The 26,055-nt window shown below is 57.4% G+C and overlaps 1 protein-coding gene across 1 annotated transcript in view; it reads right to left on the bottom strand.

Annotated features, from left to right (window-relative positions):
• IL6R (interleukin 6 receptor) overlaps window positions 1–24,876 on the bottom strand; it is a 40,747-nt gene extending 15,871 nt beyond the window's left edge. The window contains exons 1-6 of the mRNA XM_045876493.3: window positions 24,607–24,876; window positions 8,315–8,563; window positions 7,775–7,898; window positions 5,721–5,902; window positions 5,287–5,453; window positions 4,698–4,839 (exon numbers count right to left, since the gene is read on the bottom strand). Coding sequence (XP_045732449.1) covers window positions 4,698–4,839; window positions 5,287–5,453; window positions 5,721–5,902; window positions 7,775–7,898; window positions 8,315–8,563; window positions 24,607–24,691 — 949 coding nt within the window. The 5' untranslated portion in view covers window positions 24,692–24,876. The remainder of the gene's footprint in view (window positions 1–4,697; window positions 4,840–5,286; window positions 5,454–5,720; window positions 5,903–7,774; window positions 7,899–8,314; window positions 8,564–24,606) is intronic.
• Window positions 24,877–26,055: the final 1,179 nt, after the last annotated feature.

The raw sequence follows: 26,055 nt of genomic DNA, 5'->3' as shown, positions 1-26,055 counted from the left end.
TTAAGGTGTACACCTGAAACTAATACCATGTTATATGCCAATTACATTTCAATATAGATAAAAAATGGGGGGGGCAGAGAACAGACAACATTTTTTTCTAACTGTTTGTATATTATGAGCAGTTCAGGGCAGGGCTCGGGGGCAGGAGTACAGAGAGGGAAACAGGAGTGAGCCAAGAATAAACAGAAAAAGAAAGAAAAAGAAGCGGAGGGTGGTGGCAGAGAGGTGAGGTGACTGGGAGAGAGGGACGAACCCCAGCGCCCGAGCAGGAAGGGGGCACGGGGGCGGGCTTCCGGCATAGCTTCCCACTTGGGGTTCCCTCACTGCTTCACACCTGCAAACCACCCGCCAGAAAGTCAATCACTGCTCCCCTCCGAGCAGACACCAAACCGTCAGGGAGGCGCTGCTCCTGGGGAGCAGTCAGTCACCCCCGCTGGTCTGCAGGGAAGCCCGCTGCTCTGCGGCCAAAGCGGAAAACCCGCCCAGAGGCCGCAGAACACCCACGCGGCCCACACGGCCCTCCCTTCTTTTATGAAGTAATGGTAACAGTAAATGTCAATAGCTAGTTTTTACTTAACTGTTTATGTCCTTACTTAGCAAAATTAAAAGTTGGCAACCTTATATGGTCCCCAAAGACAGTGGAATCCCAGGGCCCAGGACCTGGCGAGTTAGAGTGGCACACTGGTGACTGCGGCCTGGCCAGGTGTGCGTGCGTGTGCGTGTGCGGCCGGGCCGGGTGTGCGTGTGCGTGCATGCATGTGCGGCCAGGCCCGCTTCAGGCCCGCGGGAGGGCGGCAAGCAGGGGGCCAGGCATGGGGAGAGGGCCTATCAGGAGCGGCGCTGAGCGCAAGGGGCACAGTCTCTCCAGAAACGCGTGCCCAGGGGCTCTTGAAGGTGCAGACTTTCCCTCTTGGGACAGAAGCGGGGGGCTGGAGGGTCTGAGCTCAGGGCACCCCAAGGCCGCTCGGTGCTACTTGTTTCCTGAGCGTGGGTGAGCGGGTGAGCAGCATGTGAGGGGGTCGAAGGGTTTGTGAGCAACGAGACGTAACCCGCTTATCCTCATGGGCTTCCCAGGCCCCCGGCCCACGCTCTCTTTGCAGAGGGGCTCTGGGGAGCCCAGGCTCACTCAAGGTCACCCCGTGAGAGCTGAGGGAGGAGGGGTCCGGAGAAGCCCTCCCACTGGTGAGAGGGGCTGACCAGCCTCCACGCTGTGACCCTCCTCCCGGCCAGACATCAGGGGCGGTTCTCCACGCATCAGGTGCTGTCAGGGCTGAAGCCCTTGCTGGCTGCAGCGGCTCCCCCAGCCCTCTCCGCCCTCCACCCCCCCCCCCACCCTCAAGCAGGCTTTCCAAGGTCCGCTGCACCTGCCCCACCCGGTCCTGTGACTCTCACACCTGTGCTCCAGCCTCACCCAAAGCCCCCTTTCCACCTGCCACACAGACAGCCCATAATCCCCATCTCTGTGGGGACACTCCCACACACCCTCCACCACACAACTCAAAAACCTCCTCCATGAAGCTTTTCCTGCTCTCTCTGGGCCCCCCAGAAGCTGGGGGCCCCGCAGCCTGCCAACACCACAGTCGGGCAAACGGCCCCTGCACATTCCACAACCACTGGGAAAGTTTCTCCACATCGCCCATCCCACCTGAGCGGCTCCAGGTTGGAGTCCAGGTTAGTGATCCCGGGACACCCACAGCCTGCCTCCTGTCACCCCAGGAACGAAGCAACACTGCATCGCTAACACCCCCAACTGCGGATGCACCACTATTCCTGAAGGATGTTTTCTCTTTGCGCTCATAAAAACTTTTGCAAGGGGTCTCCGTCCTGGCCATCTTGGCGGTTGCCCTTGGGAGGGGGAACAAAAAAGTCACTGGAGTCAATCATCTGTAGGCTCCAACATTTCAGGAAAAAGGGACAGTATGTGCCCGGCCCCAAGCAGACCCTGAAGAGGAGCAGACAGGCAGAGACTGGTCGTCCTCGTCAGCACCTGCCTGGCCCGGGGTCACGGTGAACAAAGCACCATGCACGTCAGCCCACGCTGGGGCCCACCACGCCAAGGGCAGCTCGTGTGGAAGATAGCGCAGAGAGCACACCCAGCTGCTGCCGATCCAGACAAGTCTGCTATCACAAGGGGCAGGCCAGAACAGACTGGTAAAAAGTAAATCATGCAAAGTATTTCTTTAATAAAACTGGCCAGAGCTTGTTTTAAAAACAAACAACTCTCCGAAGGGAACAAGACAGATGACAGCATCATCCCCCCCGACACATGGCAGGGCTGAGGCTCTGAGAGGTCCTACAGCCTGACTCCCTGGTCCAGCATGCTTCCACAAGCCCCGTGCCCCCCAGAGGTGACCAACCCCACGCTGAGGCTGGGAGGCAGGAACAGCCTGCGTCTTCAGGTCCTGGGGGTTGGGAAGCCCACTGGTGCCCCAAACAGCCAAGGAACTGCACTGTCAGTAAAACTCACTAAACCTCACTCTCCAGACGTGCTCCCCGATCTCCAACCTCAGCCCCTCACATTAGCCACCCAAGCTCCTCTGACTCTGCCCTCAGCCGGGGGGGGGGGGGGGGAGGGGGTGTTTGCGGGGGAGCGGGGGGGGGGGGGAGTGTGTGGGGGAGGGGCAGCCAATTTCTCTCTTGGGCATATTTGCCACTGGCTTTGAGGACCCCCCAAAACCACATGTGCACAGGATGGGGTTCTCAAATGCTTCAGCTGCTTATGGGAGGAGATACGTGTCCTGTCCGAGCCTCCGCGGGTCACTCCAACAAGGCACAGAAGCCTAGCGGCTCAAAGCTGAACAGTCAGAGACTGGACCCGGTGCTGGCCAGGTGGCCCAGCTGCACCGTCTCCCACTGTGGGGGGGATGTCAATAATTTCAAGAGGGACATCCACAAAGGAGACCAGGTTCAGAGGAAGGTGGCAGACAGGTAGCAGACCGGTGAGGAACCCATAGGCCATCCCACACAGCAGCCTGGGAAGAGACACCCGAGCAGACGCGGGTCCTCTAGGAATCCCGGAGAACTTTGGGAGAGCAGACCAGCAGCCTTGTCTCCAGAAGACAAGGTGGGGTTCACATGGGAAAGAACTTTCTTCTTGAGCAGGCATTTCTCCAAGGAAGACATACAATGGCCAGAAGCACATAAAAAGATGTTCAACATCACTATTCATTATGGAAATGCAAATCAACCTCACAATACCACTTCAAACCCAGTAGGATGCTATTATCAAAGAACAAACACACAAAACACAGAAAATCCCAAGTGTGGAGGAGGATGTGATCGGATCCCTGGGCATTGCTGATGAGAATGTAAAATGGTGCAGCCACAGTGCAAAACAGTGTGGTAGTTCCTCAAAAAATTAAAAATAGAACTACTATATGACATAGCAATTTCACTTCTGGGTATTTACTCAAAAGATCTGAAAGCAGGGCCCCAAACAGATACTTGTACAGCAGTGTTCACTACAGCATCAGCCACGGCGGCCAAAAAGTGGAAGCAACTCAAGTGTCTGTCCACAGATGAGTGGACAGGCAACACGTGGTCCATCGTGCACGAATATTCCTCAGCCTCAAAGAGGAAGGAAACTCGGACACTTGCTACAACACGGATGAACCTGGAGGACATCACGCTACGTGGAATAGACCCGTCTCCAAAACGCAACTACCATTTGATTCCACTTACATGAGGAGTGACTCTCAGAGACAGAGAGCAGGTGGCCCCCTCCATGTCTGATGGGGACAAAGTTTCAGTTCTGCAGGATGGAGAGTTCTGGGAGTGGATGGGGGACGGCTGCACAACAGCAAGATTTTACTTAACACCACTGAATAGATACTTAAAAATGGCTACAGTGGTAAAAATTAAGTTACATATATTTTACCATGATTCAACATTTTTTAAAGACAAAGAAAGAACTTTCCAACAAAACGGAATTTTGGGGGTGCCTGGGTGGTTCAGTTGGTTAAGCGTCTGCCTTCGGCTTAGCTGATGGTCCCAGGGTCCTGGGATCAAGCCCCACATCGGGCTCTACCCCTTCCCCCTGCTCATGATCTTTCTCTCTCTCTAATACAGAAATTTTTTAAATCTTTAAAAAAAATTTCAGCAGTTAAAAAAACACATTAACCATGCAGTTACGAAACAACACATTTTTGGAAAATATTTGATAACATGAGAATGCTCACAGTATTCACACACACACACACACACACAAATGTACTTAGAAAAACGAAAGAAGCATACTAAAATGTTCTCACTGGTTTTCTCGAGGTGGTAAAGATACTGATAATAATTATTTTTCAAACATTTGTGGAATTTTTCATGTTCTATATCAAGCACAGTAATTTCAGTAATTCCCCAAAAGAAATTATTATCACCTTTAACATCTTTTAGTAACCGTGGTACACCAAACCCAGCTACAAATTCTTTGTGGTTCCTCCCATCAAGCTGTGGAGTGACTTGCCCCGCCTGCGCCTCTGTGGCCGGCAGGAAGCTGACGGCCACAGGAGAGCCGAAGGCCCCAGCTGCCACCAGCACCGCGAGTCGGACCGGCAGCTGGTCCCGCAGGTCCCGGCGGGAGCTGCCTACCTGGCTTCCTTCCAAAATCTTGAGTGGATACATGGTTGCTATTTCAGCACCGCTTTGGGGGTGACTTGCTACATAGCGACAAAGCTGAAACATCCGCGCCACGCCCACCACAGTACCTGTCCAGGGGGTGCCCGTGGCCTCCTGGCTCCAGGCGCTCCAGGAGCCGTGCCCAAACTCCTCCCGCGCCCGGAGCTGCACCACGTGCCGCATGCCTCTCCAGGCATCGTGGATGATGCAGTGGTGCTGGAGCTCCTGGACCTGCGGGCGGGGGCACAGCGACAGTGGGGTGAGGCCCGGGGGCTCTGGGCAGGCAGCCCTGGGCCACCCTGCCCTTCAGCGGCGTGCTCTCTCAGGTCCAGCGAGCGAGAGCTCCAGGCTGCCCGGAGCGCTCGGAGCCGCAGCGCGCGACGGGGCTCCCCTGGGCCCAGGCGGTGGAAGCTGTAAGCCCCGCCCACAGAACCCTGCGGGCCACGCCCTCACCCCGCGCCGGCCCACCTGCCTGCCGCTGCGCCGCGCCCCCTCGGACAGGCCTGGGATCATGGCTCCGATTTGCTGCACGACACAACTAGGGCTCGGGAGGAGTCGGAGACTCACCCAAGGCCTGCAGGCTGAGTCACAGAGCAGCACCCGGAGCCGTGTTCTCCGTTCCAGGAACCCTGAGCACCCCGCCACACTTTACTGTCCGGAAGTAAAAGAAGAATTTACCATCCACGTGGTGAACGTCTTTGACCGTTCAGCCCGGTACCGGAGCTCAAACTGCAGCCTGTAGAAATAGGAGTTCCAGGAGGGGGGGTCTTTCCAGGCGACACTGAGCCAGCGGGGATTTCCGTCCACAGCAGTGACAGTGACGTTGGCAGGCGGGTCAGGCTGCACTGTGGGGGAGGAGAGCAGGCTCCCATGCGGCAGCGAGTGTGGTGCACGTCCCCCCGAAACAGGCAGCACCCCACCCCAGCGCCCAGACCACTTCCCCGTGCCATCTTGCCAGGGCCCCCGTCCGCCTGCCAGGCCCCTGGCAAAGGAGGCCCCAGAAGGCACCGGCTCAGCAAACCCGGCCCCGCCCGGCCCCGCCCCCGAGCATCTGTGAGGGGCTGTCCGAGGGCACGGGGCCTCCGGGCTGGGGTACGGGAGCGCTTACTCACGGATTCCGTAGCCCTCAAACGTGTGGGGTCTGCCGGACTTGCTCCCAGCACTGTTGCTGACGCAGAGGGACACGACATACAAGGAGTTGTCTCCCTCCGGGACCTCCAGCAAGCAGGAGAACTTGCGGGACCCCTGGGCATACGGGCACGGCTCCTGGGAGTCCCCCAGCGGGCTGCTCCGGCTGTGGGCACAGGGTGAGGGCAGGCTCGCCACCAGCATCTGCCCTTACTCAGGGTGGGCGAGGGGAACGGGGACAAAATGCTCCACACCCAGCAGCACTTAGTAGGTCTTGTGATTTCAGTCAATTATCCAACCTCACCAAGCCTGTTTTCTCATTTGAAAATGGGAATATTAGTAATACCCACGTCACAGGGGTTTGTTAGGGTTCACTGACCACGGAGTGAGACATCAAGGTTACTGCCTGGCCCGGCCAGTCAAAATGCTGAGCTGAAAAGCACACTTGGCCCCTGAGGCACTGGATGGGGGAGCCTCCCAGCCTCATCCCAATGCAGGTGCCGCAAGGAGTCCGGAGAGGCCCCATCCCCAGCCTCAAGCCTCTAACGAAACGCCTTCCCCCGGGGGACGAGGACAGCCAGTGGAATAGCCTAGCACAGGGCTCGCAGGCTCCCTGAGGAGGTGGGAGCATCTCCAGCCGATGGGCCCGGAAAAGACTCCTGGGTGGCCACAGATACTCAAGGTGAGTCAGACGTGGCCCCACCTGGCCCACTTACGACATGTGTGGGCGCGGGAGGTGCTGCAGCCACTCATCCTGCCGCTGGGGCCACAGATCACTGCTGACTCAGGTGTAGACCCTGGGCCCAGAACAAACTCTTTCCCTCTGGGCAGCCTGCTCCTCCGTTCCCAGGGGGAGTTAGCGCCTCCATCCCACTAACGCTGAGGAGGTGGGTCGCCAGGGAGGGCTTGAGGATGGGCGTCTCTCCAGCAGCCCCAGTAAGTACCGAGCCCAGGGCAGGTGCTGGGGAAGAACGGGTGAGCCAGCCCGGTGGGGCGAGGCTGTAACGTGCACGCACACACCTCTTCCCCGGGGGCCTGCGGACCTCCCCCCGCCCAGGCACAGGGTCCCTAGGTGCAGCTCCTCTCCCGCTTCCTCAGTCCAGGACAGGGGAGGTGTGCCACCCGAACCGGCTTTCTGTGGCTAGTCTGGGCGGCCACCAGCCACGGTGCAGGACACCCTGTCCGGGGACAAACACCCTCCAGGTCCCAGACAATTACACCCACAACCCAGCTTTGGGTTCTGCAGGGTTCCAGTTCTCCCTATGGGCAGCGGTGCCCTTTGCAGATGAACAATGTACACAGTTCTGCACGGAGACCAGGCCTGACAACTCTCTGCAGACAGACACCATGGAAACCAACCGCCTGCTGAAGTCACTGCTCAGATTTTTGACACTGACTACCCACAGCTCAAACTCCATTACAGACACCCAGACGGAGGAGCCCTGCGCTGGGGACGGAGGCTCCTGTGTTTTCTGCAGCTCCCTGCTCCTCACAGCCGTCCTGGGCTCCTCCCAGGCCCAGCGGTGTCTTGGGGTCCTACACCCGCCCTCTCCCCGCCCCAGTCCACTGCTCTAAGGCCTGTCTAGGGGAAAGAGCCTGACAAAAGGCTCCCACCATCGAGACTACTGAGGAGCTCTTGCCCTCACAGGGGGGCACCTCTGCATCTTCTTCAGAGCACACCCCAAACCTGACATTTTGGATAAACTCAGACAGACTGGGATCTGATTCCTAGCAGAGCCACTTACAAGCAAGATGACCTTAAAGCAAGTTCATGGATGGCTCAAGCTCAGCCTCTCCAGCTGTTAAACAAGGAAAACGACACCCCCTCCTTCCCCAAGACTGTGTGGTCATGAATGCAGCACCGTTCTCGGTAGGTCCCCCACTCCCTCCTCCCCATCCCAAAGTGATGACTTCCCAGTGACGAAGTCTGGGAACCACTGGCCAGAAGCCCACTTGCTGTAGTGAGAGCCGTCAGCCCTCGAGGGGCCTCAGTAAGGATGGAGAAGACGGGGACACACAGCCCGGCCCAGATACTCACAACTTCCTCACCAGTAACGTGGCCCTGGTCGTCGGGGAGGGTGGGCGCCGAGGACCCCACTCACAGACTACCTTGCTGAGGGGACTCTTCCGGAAGCAGGTGAGCTGGGGCTCCTCAGGGGGCACTGAAGGGAGAGCAGAGCCGGTGTGAGGAGGGAGCATAGCCCTGCAGCCAGCCAGCCCCGAAGCCAAATGGCAGCCCCCCTACACACACACTCGCGCAATCTTCCCAACAATGGTAAGGTAATAAAATTAACCATATTGACCACCAGGGACACTGGGCACAGGGGTGAAGCTGGGAAGGAGGAGGAGCACCCAAACCCCGGCCGCAGGCTGTTACCCGGGCCTCTGCCCTAAGCACTCAGGCCAGGGGGAGGGGGGTTCCCCATCAGGCAGATGCCCCCACCCAAGAGGAGGCTCCTCCATCTCACTGCTGGCAGATGTCAGTGGATCTTTCCCCAAATTTGTTGGGCCAAGGAAATAACAGGAGTTTAAAGGGACAGCTGGGACCTGTCTCCTAGCACTCTGAGCTCGCACTCACCGTCCACCAGCAAACGCACGGTTCCGGCCAGGCGGCCGTCCTGGTAACATGAATAGTTTCCGGAGTCACTGAGCTGCACCGACCTCAGAAGCAGCCTCCTTCCCATGGCAGCCCAGCCGCTCTGGTGTGAGCCTGCCACACGGTTCCCCAGCAGCCAGTGAACAGTGGCCTTGTCCCCCGGCTCCCCGCCTGGGCAGGTCAGGGTCACACTGGCCCCAGGCAGGCTGGTCACCGTATCGCTCACCACCTCTGCGGAGGGAGAAGACACTCGGTAAGCCTATAGCAGCCTACAGCAGCCGGGAAGGACTTTGCTTCTGATCTGGGAAGCCAGGGGCTTCAGAACCACACGTCCCTCAAGCCCATCCGCTGGCCCAGGCCACGGCCCCCAGGGGGCCTCCGGAAGCCGCCCCTGGCCACCCGACTCCCTCAGTCAGAAAATCCTTGGGGCTCCTGGGTGGCTCAGTCAGCTAAGCATCTGCCTTCGGCTCAGGTCATGATCTCAGGGTCCTGGAATCGAGCCCCGCGTCGGGCTCCCTGCTCCGGGAGGAGTCTGCTTCTCCCTCTGCCTCTCCCCCACCCCATAATCACACACTCTCTCTTTCACATAAATAAATAGAATCTTTTAAAAATGCATAAATAAATAAAAATAAATTAATTTTTAAAGAAAAAGAAAAAAGAAACCCCTCAGGGGCCTGCCACTGTCCACAGCATGAATTCCAAGCGTGAGGCCTGGCTCACAGGGCCTTCTGCCACCCATCTCCCCAGCGCTTGCAGGCCTCATCTCTCCCCACGCCCCTCAGAAGGTACAGAGCCCCTCCCCCGCCCCACACGACCTCCTATGTCAGGTCTCAGCCTCAATATCCCCTCCCTGAGGCCTTCCCTCACCCCCAGCTGAATCAGGCCACCACCAGGTGCGGTCTTCCTCACCCCGTCACCCATCACATGCTGCCATATACCAAGTCTGTATCTGTCTTCTCTCTGAGACTCTAATGCCACAAGAATTGACACCCTGTTTTCTTGTGTTATATTTCAGTGCCTGGCCCACCCTCTGGCACATGACAGGGGCCCACCGGACACACGATGGGGTAGTGACTGAATGAATGCACGCAGATACCCAGCTGGGGCTCACAAGATGCAGGACTACATGAGAAGTCTCAGGATCCCTGGAGCGTCACCGTAGGTGGCCCATTTTACAGACAGTAAGACACAGAGGTCTGCCCAAGGTCACCAGTAAGCTTGCTGCACAACTGGGGTGTGGCCCTCTGTGCAGGGACCCACTCCTGTCTATGAAACCTGTAGGACCACGCTATTTTTATTCTAGGGAGCAAATTAGAAGGTAAAAAATAAATGTGCACCCTACCCCTGAAAAATATCATGTATGTGCTACTCAAGGAAAATAATATTGAAAATTAAAGGACAGGTAAACTTTTTTTAGTATAGGTTAAATAGAGTCACAGAATTTGAGATAAAACTAGTCTAACCAATTAATTAAATGAGTCCACCCAGCTAAGGGAATCGAGGCCAGTTTTCATATTAAGCACACTTGGCCCTTCAAACGATTTATTAGCGAGGAGCAGCAATAAATCTGGCCAAAGATTTCAGAAAAGCCCAGCAGGAACCGCCCTCACCTTCTCCCGAGCTCCCAGGCCTGGAGGGCCAGCATCACCGTGTCTGACCTGCTAAGCCTTCTTGCTCGGGAGGACTTTATGTCACACTTGGCAGGCTGTCCTTCCTCCCGCCCATCCAAAGTGGCAGTCAGAGGGACTAAGGGTCAGCGAGCCCTCCAGGAGGAGAGCACCCCCAGAGCGACCGCTGGACACAGCTCACGGCCTTCAGGTGTCCTCCTCACTTCACCACGTGGAGCCTGATGCCCGCCCCCCGCCGGCACCCTCTGCTCTGAGGCTGGCAGCCTGGGGACAGGGGCAGGGTAGCCGCCGGTCCTCGCCGGGTTTCTTCACCAGAGTCTTGGACTCTGGATGAGAAAGGTAGTTGAATCTCACCATGCAGGGGATCAATTTGGGCAGGTTTCTTAGACCCCTTGGCCTTGATGTTCCCTCCCTCTGTCCTACATTCCACAGATATTCGAGAAGGCGCCCAGCGGCAGGTGCCAGGGAGGAGGACACCGGCAGCAGAGAGACCCTGCCCTCAAGGACAGGAGACGCATTCCCCACAGCAGAACGGGGACACAGGAACCACACTTCCCAACAGCAGCAAAGTCCCAGCCCCCCGAAGCCCAGGTCCCCTGAGGGTGCTTCCCTGCCCAGATGGCTTGAAAGGGCTCTGAAAAGCCCGAATTACAGCACACCCTTCATATGGAATCCTCAATAATATATTTCCAGCGTTTCAGATATGGTTTTTAAAGGTCCTCCCAAATACTGAACACACACACAGTAACACATGTAATACACACAGAAGTTAGGAAGCATGAGACACCCCCAGCCCTCGCACAGCCACTGTCCCGGAAGCCCTGCCTTGGCAGTGTTAACAGTTGGGGTGCCACTGTGCTTTACCTTTGACAATAGGTTCACTGCACACAGACCCCTAATTTTTTCTTGGCCTTGACTGATTTGGAGGCTTTATATAGAAGGTCTGTATGTAGTCTGCTGGAACGTGCTTTCGCCATTCACTATGGCTCTGGGACTCACCCACCTTCATGCCTGCGATACTCCACTGTTCACTCCAGTAGTTCTCCTGTCCACGAGGGCTGGGTGGCTGCCAGCATCCTGCTGCACCAGGGTGTGGCTACCAACTTTCTCACGTGTGCTCCTGGTCATTTGCCCAGGCTCTCCCGAAGCAGGACTGCCAGTCCCAGTGCCCGTCTCACGTGGGTCCGTTCCTTCCTGACCAACACGCAGTCAATGTGTGCACGCCGAGGGGCACCAGACGGGTGCGTCTGGCCCACAGAATGAGTTCCATCTGTGCCCGATGAGGCTCTGTTTTAGAAGACCCGCCTAACCTCTGCCCCTGAGATCAAGCCACATGCTCTATGCACGGAGCCACCAGGCACCCCTATCTTTTGTTCGTTTTTTTAAGATTTTATTTTTACCACCCAATACTTCTGATCACTGTATCCATATTTTTACTTCTCCATTTTCCACTCGCTAAGGCAGCTCTAAGGATAAAAGTTAACACAGATGTCAAGCTCACGCACAAACTACCACCACTATAGGAACTAAGACAGAGATACCGCCGAAGAGGACTGTGCTGGTTGGTGCGGAGCTTCACGATCCCTCATCAGCTGATGAGCGGAAATCAGAATTCACCAGACACAACAGACCCAGCAGACACAGGCAGGTTGCACGAAGGTCCACACGTGGCTCATCCTTTCATTGACGCTTTACCCAGCCGTGACTGTGAGACAGGGGCTCCCACTAATATTCATCAAAGAACTCAGCGTGTGCTTAATGCAGGTTTAATGTAGGGTGCCCGAGAGGGACTCCAGGGACAGGGCCTCCCCACCGGAAACGGCCAAGAGTGCTAGCCACAGATGACACAGGGGTCTCAATGGTGCTGCTAACCCCCCCTCGCGCCCCCCACCCCCCCAAGCTGCACAGCCCGCCGCCACAGACCAGAGGAGTGGAGGAGTCGGGAGGAGTCTGCGGGGATGCCGCAGAAAGAAAACAGGAGCCTGGAGCCAGAGGGAGCTCTCTCCTGCTTCTGCACTTGCCCGTTCCAGGAAATTCGCTTCTCTGCCCACCTCCCTCCCCCAGTTCAGACGGAAGCTCCTGCTGTGTGCAGTGACCAGCCTGATCAACAGCAGGGCTGTTCCTTCCCCGCTGGCTCTAACAATGCCCAAAGCACTGGGGCAGCTCAGAGAAATTGCAAATCAAAAGGCTTTTTTTCTCGTCCACAAAAGCAGAGCTGGGGGAGCAACGTAATGGCCACTCCCTCGGCCAAGTAGCTTGAGTAATGGTTTTCTGAATCTTTAAAACTGAGTCACTATTTTTTTTTAATGGGGAATGATTAATTATAAACCACCCATTGGCAACTATTGCTTGTCCCAGCCCTTCTTCAAAATGTGTTTCTTCCAGGGCTGTCCGGCTAGCTCAGTCGGTAGAGCATGCAACTCTTGATCTCAGGGTCATGGGTTCAAGGCCCACGTTGAGCACAGAGGGTTAGTCAAAAAAAAAAAGCGTACAAACTATGTTTTTTCGAGAACCTGTGAAGAACACTGTGTTAACTATGCTTCTAAAAGCACTCCGTGCAGGCTGGTCAAATACTCAGGAAAGACCCCAAGAAAATAATCGTGCTGATGCCAGAATGGGCAAGGCTGTCCCTCCCCACCCGGCCACCACTCACCGCTGCTCCCGACCATTCTCCGAGCCGGTGCCCACAGCACCCGCGTGGCTGGGCGGGAGCCTCCGAGCGTCTCCTTGAAGGGAGGAAATGATGTCCCCAGTGCCCTCCCGGCACCTCTGCCCACCTCTCCAGAGGGTGGGACTGGAAGTGATTTCTTTCTCTTCCTTCCATCTTCCCGCAATTTTTAGATTTTTCTTTTTTTTTTTTTTTAAAGATTTTATTTATTTGACAGAGAGATAGAGAGCACAAGTAGGCAGAGGGAGAGGGAGAAGCAGGCTTCCCACAGAGCAGGGAGCCCGATGTGGGGCCGATCCCAGGACCCCAAGATCATGACCTGAGCCGAAGGCAGACGCTTAACGACTGAGCCACCCAGGTGTCCTAGTTTTTAGATTTTCTATAAGCTGTATTATTCTCAGAATGAATATATATTCGTTTAAAACAAAGAAGCAACATAGCCTGGGTCTGTCCAAGTTATTCAGTCTCAGGAGGGAGAAGGAGGTGGGGCAGAGCACAAGGGAAGCCAGGGGACAGGGGAGGGTGAGGGTGGGCTCCTCAGGACAAGCCCCTCCAGGTCCGAGAGGGTTCACCCGCCCTTGGGCTCCGTGCCCTGTTACTTGTCACTTTCGCTCTGCTCTACAGCCCTTCAGCTCTGCTGGCCAGGTCCCCTGGTCTGCACAAGGTCATGGTTCCTCCCTATCTGCCCCTGCTTGTCTGCTCCTGGGTGGCCCCTTCTTGCTCCAGCCATTCTTCCAGATGCATCTCCATGGCCCTCACTCCCACCCTGGGTGATGGGGGCAGCAGGGAGGAGCTGGCCTGCACACTCTAGCACTGAACAAAAAGCACGCAACTCAGCACCTGTCCCAGAGCAACTGCTCTGCTGTCTGGGGGGCAGGTTGCAAGCCTGTGCCTGCCCTTCCTAAGAACGCAAGGGTTTCTGCGCTCCATCACGGGCAAGGCCAGAAGTCCTCACTTGGGGAGAATGGATAGTCAACACCACTAGGCACCAAGAGTCCTCTTCCTCTTGTCCATACTGTAATGTCAAACCGCACGAAGCCCAGGCCATCCCGAGCTAAGGGTCCCCAACGTGCTGAGGCTCCAGGGAAGGGAGATCTGAGTCGGGGGTCTGATCAGTGGAGTGCCCCTGTTCCATCAGGAGCCAAAAAGTGGAAGCCCACGGGGGAGGGGGGCACATGGGGTCCTCAGAGGGTGAGACCTGCCTCTTCAGAGGGAAGGGCACAGGCTCAAGGCCTCCAGCCCCAACAGGAGCCAGTCCCCCTCCTTCCTTCTGTTTATCCTCCAATCCCCTTGAGAATGAGCCCACTGTCCCCCCAGCTCCTGCATAAAGCGCCCTGGAGGCAGGAAAAGGCGGGGGGGGGGGGGGGGGGGCAGTCAAGGACTGGGAGCCTTCTTTGTTTGTCCCAAGGCCAGTGTCAGAAGCAGGACAGCACTACCCTGCACCCCAGCTTCCTGCAAAGACAAGGGTTCTGAGGAGGATGAAAGCACATCACCTGGGACCGAAATCAGAAGTGTCCGCTCCTGAAAACAAAGGTCCCAACATCGCCTCCCTGAATGCCAAAGCACTTGGTGTCGGGTCTCCCGGCCCAACGCTTACCGTGAACTATGCATCTAGGAGTGGGGACAGCCTGGTGTGGAAGGGACAGGAGGCCCAAGTCCATCCCCAGTCTTGCCACGATTCACAGGCAGCCTTGGACTCCTTACAGAGCCGCTGGCCGAGCCCCTGTCTCTTTCTCTGTGAAGCGAGCATTCGGACCCCATTCCTGCCCCTAGCATCTCACCGTGTGGAGTCCTCAGCTCTCAGAGGTCAGGAAGCACGTCTGTGTCTGTTCACCTCAGACAATACCAGCTTGAAAACATGGAATTAATCGATAGGTTTATTATTCTAATAGTTGATGACTTTGGTTTGGAGAAGGATGAGAGCCAGGTCCCGGTGCCCTCAGACAAACGCTGCTTCTCTCCCTGGAAAGCGCTAAGGGAGGGCAATTCCCACAACATCCCTGCCTCCCCTTCCTCGACAGGAAGTAACCCCTGGCAACCAATCCCACACCTGCAGGCCCCTCAGGCCCAAGCCATCCCAGTCTCTGGGGCGCTGGGGCCCCACCACCTCTGGGGACTCTGCAACACAGCCCTGGGAAACGGGGCCCCTCCCCGTTCTGGACCTCAGGTTGGGTGCCAGAAACCCAAACAGCTTTGCTGTTTTTCTACTTTTTTCCTCTTCAAATAAACTTGCAAATGTCAATAATCAGAAAAACATGCACACGGAGACATATTTCTCAACTCTGCCTGCAGTTGTTCTTGCCAGCAAAAACACGTTCAGCTTCCCGGCCGCACTTACGTAAGTGGTGAGCGAGCTGCCCAGCACACCGCCACTGAGGACGGGCTTAGTGTGCACCTGCCAATCCCACAGCCCTGGCTTCTGAGCAGGGACTCAGGTCTGGCTGACGGGCCACTGGCAGCGCGGGATGGACTCCAGCCTCTCGGGTTGCAGAGGCCCAGGATTTCAGGAGGGGTCAGAGAGAAAACGGATCCCTTCTCAGCAATAAAGACCTTCAGTTGAAGGGAGTGGCTGCTGAGAAGTATCCAGAAGGACGTGGGTCCCTGTGTCCAAATGCAGAATTTGGTCCTGGGGAGCCTAGAATACGTCCCCAGTGCTCTCCATCTACCAGCTGAAACACATTTCCTGATTTCCGTGTAATAATCATAATGCTCATTAGCCATCATGAGCACTTAGCATGCCTGGTGATTCACCCAGGAGCTTGCTGCTCCTCACAACCACCCTGCCAGGAAGGGAAGCTTGTCCCCGTAGCATGATTGAAGCGCTGAAGTTCAGAGCAGTTCAGGAACTTGCCAAATTCTAACAGCTGGTGAGGTGGGGAGTCTGCATCTGCTCCAGCTGAGAGTCTCTCTGCCCCGGGGCAGGTGCCTCTCTGGGTTCCCCTGGAGCTCCCCCCGAGCTCCCCCTTCTCTGGGCTGCCCACCACCTGTCGGTTCCTGTTCATCTCCTGCCTTTCCACCCATCACAGAAGCTCCTGGAAGGGAGTCCTAGGTGTGAGGGAGGTGCGGGCAACAGGCCTCCTCAGGCACACCCTCCACCTGGAGTCAGGGCCCAAGCACCCTGACCTTCCCTAAGGAAGCAGTGTGTGACCCCCCTCCCCCCCACACACACACACTCCTGCTCTCACCAGGTCACCCATTCCCGTGCCTAAATGCCTAAAGTCCCCAGGTCCCAGGGAGAGGTCAGGCCACAGGCTCTAAGATGAGGCCCTGCCCCTTTCTCTAACTCAGCCCCCAACCCACCCCCCAACCCGCCTCTTTCCAGCCCCACCTCCCCAGACCCTGACCCCTGCCGGCAGCCCCGCCCCTCCTCTCTCCTGTTTGCGGTCCAGTACCTGCTTGTATTTGCCTTGTATTTGGCAGAGTTGGTGTTTACCTTGGCTCCGACGGTGGACTACACCCTGCTTGGGGAGAGGAGGCTCCTCAGGACCCATACAAAGGAGGTGCTGGATGCTGGCTCTCAGCCCCGCATGGTGACCAACTCCAGAGAAAAATGTGTAATCCTGCCCCAGAGGCCTCAGAGGTAATCTGCTGGCCAGGCCCGGAAGGTCTGGCCAGGTCACCTCCCCGAGATTATCACCTAATTAGAGGGAAAGACAGGGAAGGAGGGCAAACAGTCCAACGGCCCCAGAGGCCCAGTGAGATTGACTCTGCCTCGGGCCAGAAAGGGGCTGGGCTGGGGGTGCTGGGCAGAGAGCCACCGAGGGGGCTGCAGCAGGCTAGCTGGGGCCCGGTGCCCGTGGGTCGCGTGGCCGGCCGGGCCGTGTCCACCTCTTGGCTGGCCCTCCCAGAGCACAGCCGTTCCCATCTCTGAACTCAGCCTTGGCGGGAGCCTGGCCCGCTGGAGGCGGGCGGTGTCTTCTGCTTGCCCGCAGAAGGTGCTGCCTGGCGCCTGGTCCCAAGCGGTACCCACAGCCCACCCCCCTAGACCTGAGGAAGCTAACGGTCTGAAGAGCCGCAGAGTGGTGGTGGCGGGGTGGGGCGGGGGGCGGATCGCCCTCTGCTCCTCATCTGAGTGGTGGCCCCGTGGGCGTGCGCTTTGTGACAATTCACCGAGCTGCACTTCTACGCTGAGCGCTCTTGTCTGTGGGCGTGTGGCGCCGCCCGCACATTTGTATGAAGGCCCCCAAGTCAGCTCCCGAAGTCCCACGGCTGGCCGCGCTCGGGCCTAGGACACGCGCGCACACGCACCTGCGCGCACACGCACCTGCGCGCCTCACTGGTCCGTCCAGCTCGCCCCGGGTCCCCAGGAAGGACGCGGTTCCCAACGGGCGGCAGGCAGCTGTGAAGCCTGGAGCCCCCCTGCCTGGGACACTCTGAGACAGGAAGACTCGGCACTGTGAGTGCTCCCTACACCAATCTGCAAAGTCTACCTGATCCTAATAAAAATACCAAAAGGAACTTTTTAGACCGCGACAAGCTGATTCAAAAGGAAAAGTCAGCAAGGGCGGCCAGGATGATTCTGAGGCAGCGGAGGAAGGAGACAGGGATGGGCCCGACCAAACCTTAAAGCAGTATGATACCATCACAAACAGACGAAAGCATGGAACAACTAGAAATGGCTCAGAAATAACAATAGCCGAAAATTGCTTAGTCTGCACTAATGAACTGCACACTTTCAAATGGCCAAGATGATAAATCTGATGTGTATTGGGGCGCCTGGGTGGCTTAGTCGTTAAGCATCTGCCTTCGGCTCAGGTCATGATCCCGGGGTCCTGGGATCGAGCCTGGCATCGGGCTCCCTGCTCAGCGGGGAGCCTGCTTCCCCCTCTCCCTCTGCCCCTGCTTGTGTTCCCTCTCTCCCTGTGTCTCTCTCTGTCAAATAAATGAATAAAATCTTAAAAAAAAAAAAAATGTTGATGTGTATTTTACCACAATCTTTAAAAAGTAGCTCAGTCTGAGCCCTGGCCACACAGAGGCACGCACATATCCCAACCCGATCCTCCCAACAGTCTCTCGGAGGAGGAGGCCGGTGACACTGCTAGTCAAGGGGGATCCTGGGTCAGACCCAGGCAACAGGCCTCAGAACGAGCACTACTAACTACGCGCTATGCCGAGAAGCAGGATAAACCCAAGCATTTAAGCATTTGGCAGATTTGAAAGGTCACTTCTTTAAAATCAGTGGGGGAGGGGCGCCGGGGTGGTTCAGTGCGTTGAGGGACCCACTCTTGATTTCAGCTCAGGTTGTGCTCTCAGGGTCATGAGATCGAGCCCCATGTGGGGCTCTGCACTCAGCAGGTAGTCTGCTTGAGATTCTCTCTCCCTTTGCCCCTCCCCACTCTAAGTAAATAAATAAATAAAATAAAACCAGTGTGGGGGAAATGGATTATTCAATAAACTGTAAAGGGACATTAGGTTATAACTGGGGAAAAAAAGAGTCACACCTCATGCATCAGTCTATGATAAACTCAAAATGGATCAAATATTTAAATGTAAAAGACTCTTCAAGCCACCAGAAAAAAAAAAAAGAATAATCTTTTAAAATAATATTAGCATAGGGAAGATCTCATTAAGTATGCTACAACACCTAGACATCGTAGCGATTGGTAAGTTCAACTACATTTTTAAAAAATCTGCACGGCAAACACCATCTCCCCCAAAAAAGTCAAAAGACAAATGACGAACCAGAGAAAAATATTCATAAATCACATCATAAAGGCCTAAATTCCTTAATACATATAAGCAATAAGAAAAAGACCAACAACCCAAATTTTTTAAGTTGGCAATGAATATGAGCATGCAGTTCATAGAAACAGGTTAAGCAAATGTCTCTTAAACGTGGAAACATATAATCTCACTCAGATAAGGTAAATACTTCGGACAAAGGTGTAGGGACCCAGGCATTCGCTCACTGCCGCTGGGGGTCCGAATTGGTGCAGCTTCTATTCTCTCTCAAAATCACAACCATACACGGCTTTCGACCCACAGACTCCCCTTTGGGGAACTTATCCCACGGGTGTTCTCACACCGTGGTGTCATGAGTGCTGTGTGGTTGTTCCCCCCACCGCTGCCCGTCACGGCAAGACGAGAAACAAGAAGGTGCCCGCCAGAAGGAGATGGGCAACGGACTCTGCGTATCCACGTAATAAGACACCCAGACATTAAGAGGAAACTCTTTATCTGCGCTCTTTCCTAGTCCACTGTGTGGTCAAGAGGCCAAGCACAGGGCTCAGACCCGAGTTCCAACCGCAGGGCGTCACTTAGGAGCGATGAGGCCTCAGGCCAGCTTCTCAGGCTCTTCAGATCCCACTTCCCCATCCGTAAATTGGAAATGGTAAGACTACGCACTTCAAGATGCTGTTGTGAGGCTCACATTCGATAATTAAGGTTAAAACCCCAGCCTTATTTTTCAGACGTATCTAATCTCTCATGAAATATGAGCAATTGGAGAGAGAGAGAGAGAGTGTGCAGGAGCGGGGGTGGGGGAGGGAGAGGGAGAGAATCCCAAGCAGACTCCACGCTGAGGGTGGAGCCTGACTTGGGGCTCAATCCCTCTACCCTGAGATCACAACCTGAGCCGAAACTAAGAGTCGCCGGCTTCATGGACTGAGCCGTCCAGGCGGCTCGACAATTCTTATCGCCACCACAGGAGTGTGTCTCCAGTCTTCTGCAGGACAGTCCTCAGGCTATAGCCTCCCCTCCTCCCATCCCAGTGGGCTCCCAGAGTCAGTAACACCCATCAAGCCCCATTAATTTTGTGTTGGAAGTCTTGCCTGCCTAGGCTTGAAGCAACCTGCCCCACACTGGGGGGGCAGCAAGACACAGGCCTGGAGGGCCCGACCCCACACAGAACCAGCTGCCTCCCCCAGGGCAAGCTCCCTGACAGTGACTGGCACTTGCAAACAGCCCCATGGAAAGGGCTGTGGATGCATAGGGGGGAGAAGGAGGTGTGCACGTGGCCTTCTGCACTGTTCAATACTTAAGACAGGCAGCAGACCCTGCCTGGGCCACACCAAGGCGTGGTGTTGGTGAGCCTCTGCTGTGGATGCTGTGAAGAGCGAAGGTGACCTTGGCGTCACTGTACTTTGCGGGCGGGGGGTAGGGGTGCACTCAGCAGCACATGTGATTTAGTGCAAATAGCAGGGTTCAGAGCTGGGCCTGTCACTTCCTTGCTGTGTGATCTTGGGCAAGTTGTAACCTCTCTGAGCCTGTCTCCTCTCGCCCACTCAAGGACTGTTTCAGCAGCTCTCACCTCCGCCAACCTGCTGTATCATTTCCATCAGCATGCAAGCAAGCTGACAGTTCAGTCATCTTTCTAGAAATCCCTTTTCTTGACCCCACTTTTCCAGCGAAGGCACACTCCATTTCTTTACCCCCTTTACAGCTCGCACCCTCAAAGAGCAAGCAGCCTGTGCCTGCCGTTCCCAGTTTCCCTGCTCCCATCCTCTCGTGAATCCACTCCCGGCAGCCTCCGGCCTCCACCATTTCACTGACACCCCTCCTGTGAAGGTCACCAAAGGCCTGCCTGTTGCTAGGTCCGCTGGTCGGGGCCCAGCCCTGCTCTTGCCTGGCCCCCGCCCAGCAGGACACCGTGGGATGCCGTGGACTGCACCCTCCTCTTCGACAAGCTGTCCTCCCTGGGCTGTCAGACACCAGCTCTCCTGGCTCCCTCCGACTCCACCAGCCTCAGCTCCTCCTCCTCCCCGACCAGCCTGAGAAGGGTGCGCTGGGGCCTCCTCGCTCCTGTCCCCCAGCTACACTCACCTGTGTGAGGCCAGCCATCTCAAGGCTTGGAATGACACCTGCCGTTAACCGACTCCCACAGTCACACCTCAAGCCCAGTCCTCATTCCCAAACTCCAGCTTCCTGCGTCCAGCTCCTCAGCGTCTTCCCGCTGGTTGTCTGATGGAAGTCTCCATTCCAGTATGTCTGGAACTGACCTCCTGATCTTCCCCTCTAACAAAACCTGCCGGTCCTGCGGTCTGTCCCACGTGCACAATGGGTCTAACCCTCAAACATTCGGCTCCGTGCTGAGTAGAAGCGGTGCTCTTCTCTGCCCGCAGTTATCATAATGGCCAAGTAGAGAGGGAAGAGCAACGGATGCTTTTCAGGAAAGACAGCTAGGAGGTGGAGGGACACAGAGAACAGGGGCTGGACAGGCAGCCTGGATGCAGGGCCTCAGGGCCACACTGCTAGGGGGAGAGCCCCGAGACAGAGCCGGCAGAGGGCAGGTCGGAGCGGGGGGAGGGGGGCGGGTGGGGGGGGGCCTGCTGAGGACCCGGCACCACGCTGGAAAAGGCCGACTCCGCCAAGGACTGCAGACCTCGTTGGATCTCAAGCCCAGAGGAGAGAGTAAAGCACACAGATTAGTTACCCAAAGGAAGCCACCAGGGCCTCGCCAGACCAGAGGTTAAAAGCCTTCCTTTGCCACTCCAGCCCTCAAAGATTCTCTTTTAAAGACTCCTACCTTGATGGCAGCTGATGACATGACATTTAGCACTTCCCCGCCCAGCTGGTGTCTAAGGGGCACTGAGTGTCCACACGGAGCCCTCGGCTCCAGAACCTAACGGGCCCTCAGTATCAGACAGGATCAGACTGCTAAAGGGGAGGCTGGAATTTCCCTGCCCAAAATGGGAGTATAAGGAATCTCTAAAGAGCTTCGTATTTCCTCCAGGCCTTCGTCCAAATGTCACCCTGTCCATGAGAACATCCCAGGCCCCCCCTCAGAAAGGCCAGTTCCACTGCCCCTACATATGCACAGTCCCAGGCTCCCTCCCCTGCTGCATTTCCCCCCTTGGGGCTAGCAACCATCATGTTACTATTTAACTCACATCTCCATCAACTGAAGTGCCAGGGAGCCAGGGATTTTTGTCTGTTTTGCTCATTTTTGCATCTACAGTTCTAAGAATAGTATCTGGAACGGTCAAAATACTTTGCTCAAATGCGGGAATTATTAGCTACTCGAACCTCAGCACGCGCTCTGCACGAGGGACTTTTCTATACCTTCTCTCCTTTCATCTTTACAACCACCAATTAAGTATATAATTATTTATATTTTCCAGATGAGGATGGTGAGTCTCCAAGAGGTAAACTCACTCACAAAAGCTCACATCATTTCTACACGGCAGGGTTGGGCAGAGATCTGTCCAGCTCCAAGCCATGAGCACCACCCGTGATGGTGAGCTGTCCCCACGCTGTCCCCCGTGCAGAAGACGAGGTCTGGAGAGGGGTAAAGGAAGCTGCAGCAGGAAAGCTGGGGCAGACACAGGCCAGTGTCGAGCAGAACTTCCCAAAGTGATGGAGATGCTCTGTCCGTGTCCAGGACGCTACCACTACTCACACACTACAGAGCAACCAAGGAACTTACATTTGTGATCTGACTCCATTATAATTAATTTAAATGGAATAGCCACACCTGGCAAGTGGCTACTGGGTCAGAGGCACGCAGGCCGGGTGGGACAGGGGAAGGAGGGTGCATATTTACAGCGGTGAGCACCCGGTTGCTTCGTGTAATCCTCACAAACACCCAGCACCCGGAGGGTGTGCTGACCCAGTCTGCCGAGGTCATGCGCCTGCCACCTGGGGTCTGGTTCCTCCGTCCGTCCCCATCTCCAGACAATTTGTCTTTGGGAAGTTGGTACCACAAAGCCTCAGACAGCTGGGTTTTCTCAGTCCCTCTCAGGGATTTACTGTTGGCCATGTTCAAGCTCCTTTTAGGGTGGAGTCTGGGTGGCTGGTCCCACAGAGGCCTCATAGGGCTTTACACGGACTCAGTGTTTGCTGAAATGAATAAACAAGGGCAGAGCCAAAGCGGGGAGAGAGATTTCTGGCAACTGGAAGTCTGAGGGGGGAGGGCCTTCCTTCAGCCTCTCAAGCACACACGTGAGCCAGTCATCCCCAGGCCAGCAAATCACAAGCATGTGTAGAAAAGGACACTTCCGAGCCTCACTGCCAGATCTCTCTCTTCAGTAAATCTGGGGTGGGGGCCAAAACTTAGCCAACACAGACACGAATTCTGATACAACTAGATCCAAAACTGCCCTTCTGAGAAATACTGATTTCGGGTGAGGCCAGGAACGCAGGTAGGCACTGGGGGCAGGAAGAAGTCGCCTAAGGGAAGTTCAGAAGTCAAGACAGGTCTTTGAAGAGACTTAAAGCTGTATGTGCTTGTTTGTGCCCCGTCGAGCTCTGCAGAAGGCGGAAGGAACCTGAGTCACCCGTGTCCAGGACTTCCACGCCCAACACCTGACTCCCTGCCGGTCAGGGCCCCCAGACAGCAAGCACACCTGGGCAGGCTGTCAGCTCTTGGGCACGTGGGCAGCCACTAACCGCGAGGCAAGCGCGCCTCCCGGCTAGGCGAGCCCCCAGCCTGGAGAACCGGCGGATTTCCCCTCACGCAGCATCAGCCTCTGCTGCCCCCTCCAAAGCGGGACAGTCACAGTCATCTGCGGCCTGCTTCCTGGACAATGTCTTTATTTTTATTCCCCAGCTTGTGGGCTGAGTCTGTGTGGGTGTGGGAGGAGAGCTGGGTATTTTCTACTTCTCTGCATTTTCCTTCTGAACTGGGCTTTCACTTCCTCCCCCAACTCTCAGTTCTGCCTTTCCTGGGCTGTCCGGGCCTCGAGACCACCTCGCCCGTCCCTGCAGACCACCAAGCAAATAGAGACTGACGTCAACGGGCTGCCCCTTGCACTGCCTTGCAACCTCTTAGGAGCCAAAGGGTAGAGTCACTACGGCAGGAATCCCTCTGGGGCAGGTGCCCTGGGGTGTGGTGTGAGGAGCAACCGAGGCAGCCAAGGGAGCCTGAAGCCTCATCCCCGCCTTGCAGGCCTCTGCACCACAGGGGGACTAGCCCAGACCTCAATTCCCTTCCCCTGGCCCCTTCTGCCCCAGCCCTCAGCCAGCAGGCATGGCTCTCAGCTGGCCCCCAACACCCCCCAGCTCTGCCTGCAGGGCTAGTTCTACATTTGGGAGTCTTGAGGGTCTACAGCACTGGAGCCATGGAAGGGTGGGCCTCCGCCAAGGACCCGACAACCTCCCATCCCAAACTCTCTGAACCTGTCTCCTCTGGGACAAAGTATATTTTAGATCCAGCAGAGGACCGGGATACAGGTGAAGGTACCTGAGGCTCCAATCAACAGTGACTGCTCCCTGCAGGGGTCACCGTGTGCTCAGAACCCCTTTATTTCCCTCTGCCCAGAGCAAGGGGGTGTCACCATCCAGAAGGCAGAGAGCCCATCAGCCTGTAGCCCTAGAGTCCTCTCTCCCATCAGAGAGAGAGGTCAAGCTGAGGATGTTTGCCCAGGACAGGAGCCAACTGTTCCCAGAAGCCTTCAGGCTGCTCCTCACAGAAGCCCTCGGACCCTAAAATTAACCTCTTGAGAAGCAGTGGCCGCGCTGGGCTAGAGGAGAGCCTGGACACACAGCTGGGCATGCTGCCAGAGCCGGGGAAGGGCCCGGCTGCCAAGGGCTGACTGCAGTCAACAGGGGCAGAAGTGCCCACTGCCCTCCGCCTCGCCCCTCCTCTCCTCGGGAAGGAGCCCAGGACGCGCCGGCCCCAAGACGGCCGCCCCCCACTCGGGTTAAATTCCCACGCGGGGGCACGCGGCTGGCTCGCGCCGGGGTCCGCCGAAGCGAGGGCGGGCGGCGCTCCGGTCCCTGGGGGCGGGGAGCCCCTGGCCCCCAAGGCGGACGGCGCGAGAGGCTCTGGTTCGCAGGCCCCCCGGCGGGAGGCCCCGGCCCCGCCGGACCTCTGCCCCTTGCGCGGGCTGGTGGGGGCGCAGGGAAGGAGGCTCGGACGCGGCTCCCCGAGAACACGCCGAGTCCGGGTCCGCGGGCGGCCCACGGCGCAGGACGCGGAGGGGCGCACAAGCCGCGCCGGGCGCCGCGGGGCCTCCGCGGCCCCCCCGCGGCCCCCGAAAGGGGCGCCGGCCGCCCTTCGCCCGCGCCGCCCGCCCTCCCGGCGCGCGCCCCGCTCTTACCGGGCGCGGGGCAGCCCGCTGCGGCCGGGGCGGCCCCCCGCGCGGCCAGCAGGGCTGTCAGCAGCGCGCAGCGCAGGGCCAGCATGCTTCCTCCACGGCCGGGGCCCCGGGGTCCCGGGCGGCGGGCGGGCGGGCGCAGGCCCCGAGGGCGGCCCCTGCTCCCTCGGCCCGGGCCCCGCGTCAGCGCCACTTCCCGCGGCGCACGCCTCAGGGCCGCCGACCGTCCCGGCGGCGCAGGGCGACACTGGAGGCGCGCGCGCTGGCGCGGCCCCCGCCGGCCCGGGGCGCTGTTACGAAAGCGGAGCGCGTGGCGCAACCGCCCCGCGCGCGGCCGAGCGCGGGCGCCGCTTCCGGCCGCGGCGCCGCACCTGAGCGGCGAGCGCGGGCGACCCCGGCCCGGCGCGGGCCCGGGCGGGCGGCGCCGCGAGGGCGCACCCCCGCTCGGTTCGGGGCGTGGGGGCTGGGGGTTGGTTTCGCGGCCGCGATCGCGCTGTGAAGGGAGCCGCGTCTCGGCGTTGGAATCGCCCGCGGGTGTCCGCGTCTGCCGCCGCGATCGCGGGGTCGGCCTGGGCGTCCCAAGACCCGCTACCGTAAGGGTCCGTTCTCCCCGCGCCCGCTGCCCGGGTGTCCGGCACCGGCTGTGGAGGCAGGCACGTCGGACCGGCTCCGCATCCGGACCTCCGCCTGCCGTGCCTGTCACTGTCCCAAATCTCTGGCTTTTCGCGGTGCTCGCCGGCCGTATACAGACAGCGAAGTCTGTATTGGTCAGGATGACTTGACGGTCCCAGCAGACGGGCCGGGCCACAGGTGCCCCGTGAGGTCGGAGCATGCGAGCCCTCCCTCCCGATTTGACAGATAGAAACTGGCCTTGGCTTTCAGGAGCGACCACAGGGACCTCTCGGAAGGGCCCACCTGTGCTCCGGAGGGGGCCTGCAGCTGAGAGGGGGGCCTTAGAACTCAGTTTGAAGGGGGGGGGGAATCCTGAAATAAGGTCTAGGCTGACAAGTTTCTGAAAAACCAACTACTAAGTAGAATGTGCTTTTCCACTTCGGGCCGAATCCAGGTTCCTGGGACAGCTGGAATGGGCATGGGCTGACAGGAGCCCTGAGGTGGCTTGAACCTGACATGAAGGGACGGAGCTTCTGGAATGCAGGCCTCAGACCCCATGCATCTGGGTCTCTGGCGGGAACACCCATCAGCAGTGCTAGGCAGAACCAGGCACATGCCCTGTCCCAGCTATGGTGGAAGCTGGTTCCGCTGGGCTTCCTTGAACCACGCCCACAGAAGGGGAGAGAAAGGCCTGTTGGAGAGTAGATCTTTTGGCTACTGGCCTTCTCTTCTACCGTTCTAAGTGGGGTTGCAGCAGGCTGGAAGGTGGTTCCCACTGCGGCTGTTTCCTTCCCCTCAGTCCGTAGCAGATGCACACCTGAAAATACTCAGAGGGGCAGG

This window comes from Mirounga angustirostris, unplaced genomic scaffold, assembly GCF_029215605.1.
Source record: "Mirounga angustirostris isolate CCGP_5_RB_7025 unplaced genomic scaffold, mMirAng1.0.hap1 SCAF_6, whole genome shotgun sequence".
NCBI classification, from domain to species: Eukaryota; Metazoa; Chordata; class Mammalia; order Carnivora; family Phocidae; genus Mirounga; species Mirounga angustirostris.
This window is presented reverse-complemented; position numbering and strand designations above follow the sequence as displayed.